This window comes from Procambarus clarkii, chromosome 5 (assembly GCF_040958095.1).
Source record: "Procambarus clarkii isolate CNS0578487 chromosome 5, FALCON_Pclarkii_2.0, whole genome shotgun sequence".
Lineage (NCBI taxonomy): Eukaryota > Metazoa > Arthropoda > Malacostraca > Decapoda > Cambaridae > Procambarus > Procambarus clarkii.
The window spans coordinates 1,184,080-1,200,689 of record NC_091154.1 but is presented as its reverse complement, the minus strand read 5'-3'; the positions used below and the strand labels follow the sequence as shown (position 1 = coordinate 1,200,689).

The 16,610-nt window shown below is 46.2% G+C and overlaps 1 protein-coding gene across 2 annotated transcripts in view; it reads left to right on the top strand.

Moving 5' to 3' along the window:
- The window catches only part of LOC138372420 (kynurenine 3-monooxygenase-like), a 270,834-nt gene that overhangs the window by 11,267 nt on the left and 242,957 nt on the right, over positions 1 to 16,610 (top strand). For both annotated transcript variants that reach the window (XR_011230863.1, XM_069337910.1), the window contains exons 2-6: positions 4,708 to 4,777; positions 9,284 to 9,474; positions 9,815 to 9,951; positions 10,715 to 10,886; positions 11,818 to 11,976. Coding sequence is in view for 1 of the 2 variants with exons in the window: in XM_069337910.1 (XP_069194011.1) it covers positions 4,708 to 4,777; positions 9,284 to 9,474; positions 9,815 to 9,951; positions 10,715 to 10,886; positions 11,818 to 11,976 (729 nt within the window). In the remaining variant the exon portion in view is untranslated. The remainder of the gene's footprint in view (positions 1 to 4,707; positions 4,778 to 9,283; positions 9,475 to 9,814; positions 9,952 to 10,714; positions 10,887 to 11,817; positions 11,977 to 16,610) is intronic.

The window sequence follows — 16,610 nt, the reverse complement described above, 5'->3', positions numbered from 1 at the left end:
CAACAGATGCCTCTTGACCTCATCTCTTGTAATTTCGAACCCTTCCAAGGACGCCTTGTTTACTGCCACCTCTCCTAGCACAGTCACCTCTCCTTGTTCTTTCGTGAAGACCTCCTGGAACCTCTTGTTGAGTTCCTCACACACCTCTTTGTCTTTCTCTGTGTACCTGTCCTCACCCGTTCTAAGTTTCATCACCTGTTCTTTCATTGTTTTTTCCTCCTGATGTGACTGTGTAGTAGCTTTGGTTCGGTCTTAACTTTATTAACTATATCATTTTCATACTTTTTCTCAGCTTCTCTTCTCACACTAACATACTCGTTTCTAGTTCTCTGGTATCTCTCCCTACTGTCTGGTGTTCTGTTATTTTGGAAGTTCCTCTACGCCTTTTCTTCAGTTCCTTTACTTTGATACATTCGCTATTAAACCACGGATTCTTCTTTTGCTTCTCTGTTTTTTCCTGTTGGGCCGGGATAAACCTGTTTACCGCCACCTGACACTTTTGGGTGACATAGTCCATCATGTCTTGTACGGACTTAGTTGTGAGATCTGTGTCCCATGGTATATCCCATAGGAATTTTCTCATCTCATAATTTCCCTTTCGGTACGCCAGCCCTTTATTTCCCAGTTCTTTTTTTTTGGGAGATAATTCCTAGCTTTACCAGGTACTCAAAGATCAATGCACTATGATCACTCATTCCCAAGGGGGCTTCCAACTTAACTTTCCTTATATCCGGCTCATTTAGGGTAAATATCAGATCAAGCATGGCTGGTTCATCCTCTCCTCTCATTCTTGTCGGTCCCTTGATGTTTTGACTTAGAAAGTTTCTTGTTGCCACATCCAGCAGCTTTGCTCTCCATGTGTCTGGTCCTCCATGTGGGTCTCCGTTCTCCCAATCTATCTTCCCATGTTTGAAGTCTCCCATGATTAGTAGTCTGGATCCGTTCCTGCTAGCTACAGAAGCTACTCTCTCTATTATGTTAATGGTGGCCATATTGTTTCTGTCATATTCCTGTCTGGGTCTTCTGTCGTTTAGTGGTGGGTTATATATGACTACTACTATAATTTTTTGTCTTCCAATTGCTATGATACCTGTTATGTAGTCACTGAAATCCTCACAGCCCTGAACAACCATCTCTTAAAAACTCCAGCCTTTTCTTATCAGCAAAGCTACACCACCACCTCCTCTTCCTTCTCTCTCTTTCCTTACTACATAATAGTCCTGTGGAAACACTGCATTTGTTATGGTTTTCCTTAGCTTTGTTTCTGTGAGTGCTATTATGTCTGGGTTTTCTTCTAGTGCCCATTTCCAAGTTCACTGGTTTTATTTGTAATCTCATCTATGTTAGTGTACATTGCCTTGAAGCTCACTTTCTTCTGTTCATTCACATGCGTTGATGCATGTGTGTATATATGTGCGTTCATGCATATATGTATGTGCGTTCATGCATGTGTGTGTATATGTGCGTTCATGCATGTGTGTGTATATGTGCGTTCATGCATGTGTGTCTACTCACTAACCTATTTGTGTTTGCGGGGGTTGAGCTCTGGCTCTTCCGGCCCGCCTCTCAACTGTTACTAACTACTAGCTAACTAATTTTTTCCCCACACACACATAGCCAGGAAGCAGCCTGTAACAGCTGTCTATCTCCCAGGTACCTATTTATTGCTAGGTAACAGGGGCATCAGGGTGAAAGAAAGTCTTGCCTGATATTTCTCGCCGGCGCCGGGAATCGAACCCCGGGCCACAGGATTACATGTCCAGTGTGCTGACCCCTCAGCCACAGGCCCCGTGGCTAAGTGTATGTGTATACACTCAGTGTATGTATATACATACACATAGTGTATGTGTGTGTGTGTATGTTCACGAGTGTCTGTGTATGTGTGCGTTCATATGTAATTACCTAAGTGTAGTTACAAGATGAAAGCTACGCTCGTGGTGTCCCGTCTTCCCAGCACTCTTTGTCATATATAACACTTTAAAACTACTATAATAAACCATATGTCTCGTTCATTATTAGAGTTCTGTAATTCCTTTCCACATAATTTGTAAGTTGTGTTTGGTCTATTTTCACCTATTCCACATTTCATAACATGGTATTTATTCACATTGAATTCCTTCTGCCACTTGACCCTCCAAACAATTATTTTTATCTAGATCAATGTGAAGAGCATTACAATCATCTGAGTGTCCCTATCTTCCCCAGTATCTTAGCATCATCAACAAACATGTTCATATAATCATCTGATAGATCGTTTATGTAGACAATGAACATCACTGGTGCAAGAACTGAACCCTGTGGTACTCCACTTGTGATATTTCTCCAGTCAGATATATTGTGTGTGTGTGTGTGTGTGTGTGTGTGTGTGTGTGTGTGTGTGTGTGTGTGTGTGTGTGTGTGTGTGTGTGTGTGTGTGTGTGTGTGTGTGTGTGTATGTGTGTATGTGTGTGTGTGTGTGTGTGTGTGTTTGTGTGTGTGTGTGTGTGTGTGTGTGTGTGTGTGTGTGTGTGTGTGTGTGTGTGTTTTTGTGTGTGTGTGTAATTACCTAAGTAATTACCTAAGTGTAGTTACAGGATGAGAGCTACGCTCGTGGTGTCCCGTCTTCCCAGCACTCTTTGTCATATAACGCTTTGAAACTACTGACGGTCTTGGCCTCCACCACCTTCTCACTTAACTTGTTCCAACCGTCTACCACTCTATTTGCGAAGGTGAATTTTCTTATATTTCTTCGGCATCTGTGTTTAGCTAGTTTAAATCTATGACCTCTTGTTCTTGAAGTGCCAGGTCTCAGGAATCCTTCCCTGTCGATTTTATCAATTCCTGTTACTATTTTGTACGTAGTGATCATATCACCTCTTTTTCTTCTGTCTTCTAGTTTTGGCATATTTAATGCTTCTAACCTCTCCTCGTAGCTCTTGCCCTTCAGTTCTGGGAGCCACTTCGTAGCATGTCTTTGCACCTTTTCCAGTTTGTTGATGTGCTTCTTAAGATATGGGCACCACACAACAGCTGCATATTCTAGCTTTGGCCTAACAAAAGTCATGAACAATTTCTTTAGTATATCGCCATCCATGTATTTAAATGCAATTCTGAAGTTAGAAAGCATAGCATAGGCTCCTTGCACAATATTCTTTATGTGGTCCTCAGGTGATAGTTTTCTATCTAGAACCACTCCTAGATCTCTTTCTTTATCAGAATTCTTTAAAGATTTCTCACATAATATATAGGTTGTGTGGGGTCTATGTTCTCCTATTCCACATTCCATAACATGACATTTATTAACATTAAATTCCATTTGCCAAGTGGTGCTCCATATACTTATTTTGTCCAGGTCTTCTTGAAGGGCATGACAGTCATCTAAATTTCTTATCCTTCTTATTATCTTAGCATCATCAGCAAACATGTTCATATAATTCTGTATACCAACTGGTAGATCATTTATGTACACAATAAACATCACTGGTGCAAGAACTGAACCCTGTGGTACTCCACTTGTGACATTTCTCCATTCCGATACATTGCCTCTGATTACTGCCCTCATTTTTCTATCAGTCAGAAAATTTTTCATCCATGATAGAAGCTTACCTGTCACCCCTCCAATATTTTCCAGTTTCCAGAACAACCTCTTATGTGGAACTCTGTCGAAAGCCTTTTTTAGGTCCAGATAGATGCAGTCAACCCAACCATCTCTTTCCTGTAATATCTCTGTGGCTCGATCATAGAAACTGAGTAAATTCGATACACAGGATCTTCCAGATCGAAAACCATACTGTCTGTCTGATATTATATCATTTCTCTCTAGGTGTTCTACCCATTTAGTTTTGATTAGTTTTTCCAATACTTTCACTATTACACTTGTCAATGATACAGGTCTATAATTGAGGGGGTCTTCCCTGCTGCCACTTTTGTAGATTGGAACTATGTTAGCCTGTTTCCACACTGTTTGTGTGTGTGTGTGTGTGTGTGTGTGTGTGTGTGTGTGTGTGTGTGTGTGTGTGTGTGTGTGTGTGTGTGTGTGTGTGTGTGTGTGTGTGTGTGTGTGTGTGTGTGTGTGTGTGTGTGTGTGTGTGTGTGTGTGTGTGTGTGTGTGTGTGTGTGTGTGTGTGTGTGTGTGTGTGTGTGTGTATTTACTAGTTGTGTCTGCAGATTCGAGTTATTAGCTCTTGGACCCCGCCTTTCTAACCAATCTATTTTCTTCTGTTTAGTCTACTACATATATTTCTCCAACTCACACATATATACATAGTTAGCAGGCCGCAATAGCGATCTAACTCCCAGGTACCTATTTACTGCTAGGTGAACAGGAGCATCAGGGGTGAGAGAAGCTCTGCCTATTTGTTTTCACCTCGGCAGGGAATCGAACCCGTGCCCGAGGGACTACATCTAACCCAAGTGCTATCAACTCAGCCGCGAGGGCCCCCAATGTGTGTTTTGAAGGTTGTGTTACTGTGACGTGTGTTACTGTGACGTGTGTTACTGTGACGTGTGTTAGTGTGACGTGTGTTAGTGTGACGTGTGTTACTGTGACGTGTGTTACTGTGACGTGTGTTAGTGTGACGTGTGTTACTGTGACATGTGTTACAGTGACGTGTGTTACTGTGACGTGTGTTACTGTGACGTGTGTTACTGTGACGTGTGTTACTGTGACGTGTGTTACTGTGACGTGTGTTACAGGGATGTTACTGTAACGTTCGTGTTGTGTTGCAGGTGGGGTCGTTGGAGGCGTCTCTGCTGGCAAAACGAGGCTACGAAGTCCACCTTTATGAATACCGCGATGGTGAGTACACACACACACACACACACACACACACACACACACACACACACACACACACACATACACACACACACACACACACACACACACACACACACACACACACACACACACACACACACACACATACACACACATACACACACACACACACACACACACACACACACACACACACACACACACACACACACACACACACACACACACACACACACACACACACACACACACACACATTTGAGATATTTGACATCCAGTACCTGCCTCCCTTGGGAAAGAGTGATCACGTCCTGTTAGACATTAATTATGCTTTAAGATATCATCTAGAAGAAAATAGGGACATTGAAACAGCTGATAAACTCGATTTAAGGAGAGGTCACTATAGGGAACTTCGAATTTTTTTTAATGAGTGTAATTAGACAGACTTGTTGCTAGGCAGGGAAGTAAATGAAATGAATGCCAAATTTTGAAAAATATACGAGGAAGGCACACAAACATTCATACCAAAACAGAGATGCAGGGCCAGAAAACAGGATTGCTTCAACAAAAATTATGAGAGGTCCAGAGACCAAAAGACACAAAAATGGAATCAGTATAGGAAGAGGCCAAACCCCCAAACATACCAGCGATACAAAGATGCGAGAAACAACTATACGGCAGTAAGGAGAGAGGCAGAAAGAAATTTTGAAAAAGGGATTGCGGATGTATGTAAAACAGAACCGGGCCTATTCTACAAATTCATAAACAACAAATTGCAGGTAAAGGATAATATCCAGCGGTTGAAAATGGGAAACAGATTCACGGAAAATGAAAATGAAATGTGTGAAACATTAAATGAAAAGTTCCAAAGTGTGTTTGTACAGAATGAAATCTTCAGAGACCAGACACAATAAGAATTCCAGAGAACAACATAGAGCACATAGAGGTGTTTAGAGATGAAGTGGAAAATATGCTAAAGGAGCTCGGGAAGAACAAAGCAGCTGGCCCAGATGGCGTTTCACCATGGGTTCTGAGAGAATGTGCATCTGAGCTCAGCATTCCACTTCACCTGATCTTTCAGGCATCCCTGTGTACAGGAATCGTAGCAGATGTGTGGAAAAAGGCTAACATAGTTCCAATCTACAAAAGTGGCAGCAGGGAAGACCCCCTCAATTATAGACCTGTATCATTGACAAGTGTAATAGTGAAAGTATTGGAAAAACTAATCAAAACTAAATGGGTAGAACACCTGGAGAGAAATGATATAATATCAGACAGACAGTATGGTTTTCGATCTGGAAGATCCTGTGTTGTGGGAACCGACCTGTGAGATTTATATTTATTTAATTTATATGAATTTATATTTACGTTAATTTATATACTTCAATAGCAATTTGTATGATGTTAAGTGGACTGTATTTCTGCAATAATCTCATAATCTCACAAATCGATCCTCTACACATTAGGGGGGGTTTATATTAATTTATATATATGCAGCCAATCAAACTACAGTAATAGACTACATACATTGAAGAGGTTCCTTATCTTATAGTACAGCTGACCTTAATCCACCAGGTATAACCAGGATGTAGACACCACATTTTCCCTCTTTGAGGTAGCTTCCATCACCCTGGTAACTGATGCACAAAGCATGCTTCCTCGTCTTGACCTGTCAAAAGGGCGCTAGCTGTAAAGCCAGATTCCTATATATGACAAGCTATATCAGAGAAAACACTGTACATGGAACCTTAAAGACCTGGCTTAATTACCTTTAGTATGAGGCGATCTGGCGCTCTAACCGGGCCACCCTATCCAATGACATTAATGGCCACTAATGATAGATAAATGGGTTTCGGTAGAACACTTAACTTGAATTTGTTGACAGCGTGTGATAATGGTACACCTTTGGTTTCCATAACACTTCGTCCAAGTAAAATTAACAGGAGCCGTATTTGCTCCCGTGAGCCTCTGTGGTCTTAGTTATAAACAATGGCTGCCCCTCCTTCCTCACTGACGCTACTGGCCGACATTGTCCAGATATGATAGGAGCCGAATTTGCTCCACGCGTCTCGGAGGTGACAACAACAAAACTCTGACCACTCCCTCACCCTGACGCCTGGCCTACATTGTCCAGATGACAGAAAGTGATAGAAGGGTCACATTTACTCTACTTTAATACTGATAATTAAGTTAATTTATATGAGATGTTTTTATGATGGTAAAGTCCAAAGACTAATGTATTTAAGAATAATTCCCACCATAATAGGTGGTGAATTTAAAATAGTATGTGGTAATGATATCCCGTTTTCTATAGACGGTAATTCCACTACAAGTTACGTTTTCTATGGGTTAACTTGTTTATACAACACAGCAATTATCTGTCTGTATGTAATATTAAATGGTGTCGGATTTTCCGACATGTGTATCGAATTTACTCAGTTTCTATGATCGAGCCACAGAGATATTACAGGAAAGAGATGGTTGGGTTAACTGCATCTATCTGGATCTAAAAAAGGCTTTCGACAGTTCCACGTAAGAGGTTGTTCTGGAAACTGGAAAATATTGGAGGGATGACAGGTTAGCTTCTAACATGGATGAAAAATTTTCTGACTGATAGAAAAATGAGGGCAATGATCAGAGGCAATGTATCGGACTGGAGAAATGTCACAAGTGGAGTACCACAGGGTTCAGTTCTTGCACCAGTGATGTTTATTGTCTACATAAATGATCTACCAGTTGGTATACAGAATTATATGAACATGTTTGCTGATGATGCTAAGATAATAGGAAGGATAAGAAACTTAGATGATTGTCATGCCCTTCAAGATGACCTGGACAAAATAAGTATATGGAGCACCACTTGGCAAATGGAATTTAATGTTAATAAATGCCATGTTATGGAATGTGGAATAGGAGAACATAGACCCCACACAACCTATATATTATGTGAGAAATCTTTAAAGAATTCTGATAAAGAAAAAGATCTAGGAGTGGTTCTAGATAGAAAACTATCACCTGAGGACCACATAAAGAATATTGTGCGAGGAGCCTATGCCACGCTTTCTAACTTCAGAATTGCTTTTAAATACATGGATGGCGATATACTAAAGAAATTGTTCACGACTTTTGTTAGGCCAAAGCTAGAATATGCAGCGGTTGTGTGATGCTCATATCTTAAGAAGCACATCAACAAACTGGAAAAGGTGCAAAGACATGCTACTAAGTGGCTCCCAGAACTGAAGGGCAAGAGCTACGAGGAGAGGTTAGAGGCATTAAATATGCCAAAACTAGAAGACAGAAGAAAAAGAGGTGATATGATCACTACATACAAAATAGAAACAGGAATTGATAAAATCGATAGGGAAGATTTCCTGTTGACCTGGAACTTCAAGAACAAGAGGTCATAGATATAAACTAGCTAAACACAGATGCCGAAGAAATATAAGAAAATTCACTTTCACAAACAGAGTGGTAGACGGTTGGAACAAGTTAGGCGAGAAGGTGGTGGAGGCCAAGACCGTCAGTAGTTTCAAAGCGTTATATGACAAAGAGTGCTGGGAAGACGGGACACCACGAGCGTAGCTCTCATCCTGTAACTACACTTAGCTAATTACAAACGGTGACCATTACACAAATAAAATTAAAAACTGTCCTTTAGTGCTGTATCTTTAAAACTGTTCATCAGAAGCCTATTTCTAAATTGTGTTTCAAAAGCCCGTCTCTAAATTGTGTTTCAAAAGCCCGTCTCTAAATTGTGTTTCAAAAGCCCATCTCTAAATTGTGTTTCAGAAACTCATCTTTCTCTCCTTCTCTTAAAAAATTCTAAGCATTTTGGTTGAGACTTGAACCTTCGCTCATGTGATGCAAAGCCGAGTGCAGGACCACCACACCACATAAAAAGCAAGGGACAGTATTTTTCAATTATAAATAAATAAATAAATGTTTATTTAGGTAAGAAATACATACAAGAGATTTTACAAAGAATGATGAATTTATAGATAGAGCTAGTACATACAATGCCTAAAGCCACTATTACGCACAGCGTTTCGGGCATGAAAAACTTAAATGACTAAAGCTTAATACTAATTGAGTATAAAGAGTAAAATGTTTTGAGAACAAATAAAAATAGAGATAAAAAAGGGGGGAACATGGCTGAAAAAGCAGCACAAATACAATTAGGTCGACAAACAGCGTTGTTAAAAAAAAAACCAGACATGGGTTGACAATAGAGGGGTAAGGTTGGTTACAGGGAGTTTATTAGGTAGAGCTTCGTTTTTATCTTAAACTGGTTGAGAGAGGTACAGAGAGGTAACTAATTCAACATCTTATCCGGATGATGTCAGGTTTCCAGGTCAACTACTTCACCAAGTCCAGGTTTAGACAACGGAATATACTATATTATATGATGAACTTGAATGGTCCTCAGCCTGTATTATATATAGTTATTAACAATTCTAATTACTGCCTGAGGATGGGTTGATAACAATCTTGCCCCATACATTCATGCCCATCTTATTCCATCAGATATCCGGACAATGGACCACGTTCCAGGACGAAGTATTAACTTAGCCATGAGTATCCGAGGAAGGATGGGGCTAGGAGCAGTGGGGTTAGAGGATAAGATCGTCCAGCAGCACGGGATACCCATGAGAGCTCGCATGATCCACAACAAGGATGGATCCACCAAACCTATTCCATACCACAAGGATGGAAAGGTCAGTCATACATAAGAGGTACACAAGACTGTTCGACAAAACTGGTTCATATTCATATATATGTCTAACCTACACTTGAAACAATCAAGCAATCCCACATATTATTTTATCCCATAATCTGTTCTACAAATCAGCAACTATGTTTCCAACCCAGTATTTACCCAGGTCTTTCCTAAATCTAAAATTATCCCATTTATATACATTGTATCGTGTTCTACATAAGAGCTTGACATGAGAATTTCAGGAAACTGTAGATGGTTCTGATATCCACTCATATTAGTCTAAGATAACATGATGTCAGGGGTATCACACCATGATAACCGTTATCCTCCTCCTACAGTGCATATATTCCGTGAGCCGTCGCTTAGTGAACGAGGAGCTCCTGTCTAAGGCCGAAGAGTTCCCGAACGTCCACATACACTTCAGTCACAAGCTGGTCAGCGCTGACCTCGAGAAGGGCACCATGACCTTCCTGAAGTAAGTCTGGTGTTGCTAGTAATATACACAAGGCAAATGTGGGCACGACCGAGCCTCTAAAAGACCAAATTCCTGGAAGACAGGCCATGACCAGGACCGGGAGAGTCGGTCTTTTCACCAGGGATGATCGAAATGGGAACCGTTGATCCAAGAACAAGTCCACAAGGGTCGTGACGAGGATTCGAACCTGAGTCCCAGACGCTGCCTTAATCGACTGAGCTACAACATGGTTAAAAGAGTTGAAACCGAAGTTCTACTGAACTTACTGGATCCCACAGCCTCTCCGAGACACAAACCAGGGTTTTACACAACTCCCCCCTGCACTCAAGCTATGTCAATAGTCCGTTCTCCCACTTCGCCCTTACTTCATTACACACAGAAATCACAATAACGTGATGCATCAAATGAACACAAGGGCCGTTTTGGCCCTTGTGGATTTTGTGGATGATAATTTTGTCCCCATTGTCTCAGAGACACTTGGTACCTCTGGTACTGCTAGTTTTTTTTTAAGAAGATGAGTTCTATGCTAATTTAAACAACTAGAGACCCAAGAGCCACCAGTTTCCTCTTTCAGCGCCTTAATGCTGCGATCCAGAGAGGAAATGCTCACTGCATCCATGGTTCCTGCCTACCATCTGAGGCGCTGGAGGAACTTTACAACCTGTGACAAGTAGCCTTGTACCTTGCAGGTAACCAATGTTGTAATCCTTTTTGTATATACAATATATATATTGGTTATATAGGTGACATGTTGTTATTCCAGCACAAGGACCCAGGAGGAGGTACGAGCCAAGGCAGACCTCGTGATAGGGTGCGATGGAGCCTACTCCACCACGAGGAAACAAATGTTGAAGCGGCCCCACTTCAACTACTCCCAGCAGTACTTCCAACATGGTTACATGGAACTCTGTATCCCGGCCACACCCCAAGGAGAGGTAAAGATAATGTTAACCCCTTATGCTGCTCCAAATGCCATCTATCTTGAGATGATTTCGAGGCTTAGTGTCCCTGCGGCCCGGTCCTCAACCAGGCCTCCTTTTTCTTACACATCCCCAGGAAGCAGCCCATAGCAGCTGTCTAACTCCCAGGTACCTATTTGACTGCTAGCTGGACAGGAGCATCAGGGTGAAAAAAACTCTGACCAAAAGTTTCCGCCTCCACTATGGATCGAACCCGGAACCTTAGGACTAGGAATCCCGAGTGCTCTCCACTCAGCTATCAGGCCTTTTTTGTTATAATTCATAGCTATTAAGTTGGCCTAGATATCTTCTTCAGACCTGACACCAGTCCTGTCTACAACTTAATTATATAATAATAATAATAATAATAATAATAATAATAATAATAATAATAATAATAATAATAATAATAATTTTTATTTAGTCCAAAGTACATACTACTGTACATACAAAATAGGATACAAGGAAAATGTTGGGCTTCAAGATAGAGCAAGTATATACTAAGCCTAAAGCCACTAATACACAACATTTTGGGCATCATGTTGAAAAATAAACTTAAAAATTAAGCCTTAAAACTAATTGAGATCAAAAGCATAAATTCAATTGAAAAAATGAAAAAAAATAAATAAAAAATTATTGTTACGTTACCTCTGTTACTTGAGTTACATTAGTTACATTATATATGTTACTTGAGTTACATTATTGTCACATTATATATGTTACTTGAGTTGCATTATTGATAGATATGTTATGTTGCCAATGTTATGTATTTACCTGAGTCTGTAATCCTTCTCTGGAGAGCCACTGAGCGATGGATGTATTTAGGTCTCCACATACTCTTAATACAAAGTGCAAAAACCATAATAATGTTTAACTCGCTCTAATCACCTCCCCTTCCCCCCTACAGTTCTCCATGCCATGTAACTACCTACACATATGGCCCCGGGGCGAGTACATGATGATTGCACTACCAAACCAAGACAAATCATGGACTGTGACCCTCTTCATGCCATTTGAGTTCTTCGAAAGGCTCACATCCCCGGAGCTTTTGTTGGACTTCTTCAAGGTCGGTATTCACCCAGGTATCGGGTCAAATTGTATATAAGATAATTCAACAAAACTGGTTTTCTGTTTGTTTAAGCTGTGTATATTGTTAGGTTAGGGTGTTTAATCTTAGGTGTTAGGCTACGTTGGGGTAGATTAGGATTTTTTTTTCGATTTAGTTAGGTTAAGTAGGATTAAAGATTTGTTGGCAAACCATCTTGTGTGTGATATGACTTGTATTCATCGAGCAAACCTTACTCCCAAAATGATAGTACTTATAAGAACTATTTAATCGAACATACAAAAAAGGACTGTTGCAGCCAGCAATGTTTTGTACTATTATTTTTCCAGATTGCATGACCCTAGAGTTTCAGATAGGTAAACACACAGACACACACACAGACACACACACACACACACACACACACACACACACACACACACACACACACACACACACACACACACACACACACACACACACAGATTCAATATTTGTGATAGGGTATTAATGTAATCTTCCAAAATGCCTGAACAATTTTGAAGACAAGTATTATGCAATTATACTAGTATACTAATATGCAAATTTGATTAAATACTTTATATGGAAAACATTAATAATATTCTTTTACAGTATCTTGTAGAACTTTTAAATTTAAGCAAATATATTGTGGGTACGGGGGCTTCCCGCCAGCCATGGTGATGGTAGGGGGCTTCCCACCAGCCATGGTGATGGTGGGGGCTTCCCGCCAGCCATGGTGATGGTAGGGGCTTCCCGCCAGCCATGGTGATGGTAGGGGGCTTCCCACCAGCCATGGTGATGGTGGGGGCTTCCCGCCAGCCATGGTGATGGTAGAGGGCTTCCCGCCAGCCATGGTGATGGTGGGGGCTTCCCGCCAGCCATGGTGATGGTAGAGGGCTTCCCGCCAGCCATGGTGATGGTGGGGGCTTCCCGCCAGCCATGGTGATGGTAGGGGGCTTCCCGCCAGCCATGGTGATGGTAGGGGGCTTCCCGCCAGCCATGGTGATGGTAGAGGGCTTCCCGCCAGCCATGGTGATGGTAGAGGGCTTCCCGCCAGCCATGGTGATGGTAGGGGGCTTCCCGCCAGCCATGGTGATGGTAGGGGCTTCCCGCCAGCCATGGTGATGGTAGGGGCTTCCCGCCAGCCATGGTGATGGTAGAGGGCTTCCCGCCAGCCATGGTGATGGCAGGAGGCTTCCCACCAGCCATGGTGATGGTAGAGGGCTTCCCGCCAGCCATGGTGATGGTAGGGGGCTTCCCACCAGCCATGGTGATGGTAGGGGGCTTCCCACCAGCCATGGTGATGGTGGGGGGCTTCCCACCAGCCATGGTGATGGTGGGGGGCTTCCCGCCAGCCATGGTGATGGTAGGGGGCTTCCCGCCAGCCATGGTGATGGTAGGGGGCTTCCCGCCAGCCATGGTGATGGTAGGGGGCTTCCCACCAGCCATGGTGATGGTAGAGGGCTTCCCGCCAGCCATGGTGATGGTAGGAGGGCTTCCCGCCAGCCATGGTGATGGTAGGGAGCTTCCCGCCAGCCATGGTGATGGTAGAGGGCTTCCCGCCAGCCATGGTGATGGTAGAGGGCTTCCCACCAGCCATGGTGATGGTAGAGGGCTTCCCACCAGCCATGGTGATGGTAGGAGGGCTTCCCACCAGCCATGGTGATGGTAGAGGGCTTCCCGCCAGCCGTGGTGATGGTAGAGGGCTTCCCGCCAGCCATGGTGATGGTAGGGGAGCTTCCCGCCAGCCATGGTGATGGTAGGGGGCTTCCCACCAGCCATGGTGATGGTGGAGGGCTTCCCGCCAGCCATGGTGATGGTAGGGAGCTTCCCGCCAGCCATGGTGATGGTAGAGGGCTTCCCGCCAGCCATGGTGATGGTAGGGGAGCTTCCCGCCAGCCATGGTGATGGTAGGGGAGCTTCCCGCCAGCCATGGTGATGGTAGGGGGCTTCCCACCAGCCATGGTGATGGTAGGGGGCTTCCCACCAGCCATGGTGATGGTAGGGGGCTTCCCACCAGCCATGGTGATGGTGGGGGGCTTCCCGCCAGCCATGGTGATGGTAGGGGGCTTCCCGCCAGCCATGGTGATGGTGGAGGGCTTCCCACCAGCCATGGTGATGGTGGAGGACTTCCCACCAGCCATGGTGATGGTGGAGGGCTTCCCACCAGCCATGGTGATGGTGGGGGGCTTCCCACCAGCCATGGTGATGGTGGGGGGCTTCCCGCCAGCCATGGTGATGGTGGGGGGCTTCCCACCAGCCATGGTGATGGTGGAGGGCTTCCCACCAGCCATGGTGATGGTGGAGGGCTTCCCACCAGCCATGGTGATGGTGGAGGACTTCCCACCAGCCATGGTGATGGTGGAGGGCTTCCCACCAGCCATGGTGATGGTGGGGGGCTTCCCACCAGCCATGGTGATGGTGGGGGGGCTTCCCGCCAGCCATGGTGATGGTAGGGGAGCTTCCCGCCAGCCATGGTGATGGTGGGGGCTTCCCACCAGCCATGGTGATGGTAGGGGCTTCCCGCCAGCCATGGTGATGGTGGGGGGCTTCCCGCCAGCCATGGTGATGGTGGGGGGCTTCCCGCCAGCCATGGTGATGGTAGAGGGCTTCCCGCCAGCCATGGTGATGGTAGAGGGCTTCCCGCCAGCCATGGTGATGGTAGGGGGCTTCCCGCCAGCCATGGTGATGGTAGGGGGCTTCCCGCCAGCCATGGTGATGGTGGGGGGCTTCCCGCCAGCCATGGTGATGGTGGGGGGCTTCCCGCCAGCCATGGTGATGGTAGGGGCTTCCCGCCAGCCATGGTGATGGTGGGGGGCTTCCCGCCAGCCATGGTGATGGTGGGGGCTTCCCACCAGCCATGGTGATGGTAGGGGCTTCCCGCCAGCCATGGTGATGGTAGGGGGCTTCCTGCCAGCCATGGTTATGGTAGGGGGCTTCCTGCCAGCCATGGTGATGGTGGAGGGCTTCCCACCAGCCATGGTGATGGTAGGGGGCTTCCCACCAGCCATGGTGATGGTAGGGGCTTCCCGCCAGCCATGGTGATGGTAGGGGGCTTCCCGCCAGCCATGGTGATGGTAGAGGGCTTCCCGCCAGCCATGGTGATGGTAGGGGGCTTCCTGCCAGCCATGGTTATGGTAGGGGGCTTCCTGCCAGCCATGGTGATGGTAGGGGGCTTCCCACCAGCCATGGTGATGGTGAGGGCTTCCCACCAGCCATGGTGATGGTGGGGGCTTCCCACCAGCCATGGTGATGGTGGGGGCTTCCCACCAGCCATGGTGATGGTAGGGGGCTTCCCACCAGCCATGGTGATGGTAGGGGGCTTCCCACCAGCCATGGTGATGGTAGGAGGGCTTCCCGCCAGCCATGGTGATGGTAGGGGGCTTCCCGCCAGCCATGGTGATGGTAGGGGGCTTCCCACCAGCCATGGTGATGGTAGGGGGCTTCCCACCAGCCATGGTGATGGTAGGAGGGCTTCCCGCCAGCCATGGTGATGGTAGGGGGCTTCCCGCCAGCCATGGTGATGGTAGGAGGGCTTCCCGCCAGCCATGGTGATGGTAGGGGCTTCCCACCAGCCATGGTGATGGTAGGAGGGCTTCCCGCCAGCCATGGTGATGGTAGGGGGCTTCCCGCCAGCCATGGTGATGGTAGGGGGCTTCCTGCCAGCCATGGTTATGGTAGGGGGCTTCCTGCCAGCCATGGTTATGGTAGGGGGCTTCCCACCAGCCATGGTGATGGTAGGGGCTTCCCACCAGCCATGGTGATGGTAGAGGGCTTCCCGCCAGCCAAGGTGATGGTAGGGGGCTTCCCGCCAGCCATGGTGATGGTAGGAGGGCTTCCCGCCAGCCATGGTGATGGTAGGGGCTTCCCACCAGCCATGGTGATGGTAGGAGGGCTTCCCGCCAGCCATGGTGATGGTAGGGGGCTTCCCACCAGCCATGGTGATGGTAGGGGGCTTCCTGCCAGCCATGGTGATGGTAGGAGGGCTTCCCGCCAGCCATGGTGATGGTAGGAGGGCTTCCCGCCAGCCATGGTGATGGTAGGGGGCTTCCCACCAGCCATGGTGATGGTAGGAGGGCTTCCCGCCAGCCATGGTGATGGTGGGGGCTTCCCACCAGCCATGGTGATGGTGGAGGGGCTTCCCACCAGCCATGGTGATGGTAGAGGGCTTCCCACCAGCCATGGTGATGGTAGAGGGCTTCCCGCCAGCCATGGTGATGGTGGGGGCTTCCCACCAGCCATGGTGATGGTGGAGGGGCTTCCCACCAGCCATGGTGATGGTAGAGGGCTTCCCGCCAGCCATGGTGATGGTAGGAGGGCTTCCCACCAGCCATGGTGATGGTAGGAGGGCTTCCCACCAGCCATGGTGATGGTAGGGGGCTTCCCACCAGCCATGGTGATGGTAGGGGGCTTCCCACCAGCCATGGTGATGGTAGGGGGCTTCCCACCAGCCATGGTGATGGTAGGAGGGCTTCCCGCCAGCCATGGTGATGGTAAAGGGCTTCCCACCAGCCATTGTGATGGTAGGGGGCTTCCCACCAGCCATGGTGATGGTAGGGGGGCTTCCCACCAGCCATGGTGATGGTGGAGGGCTTCCCGCCAGCCATGGTGATGGTAGGGGGCTTCCCACCAGC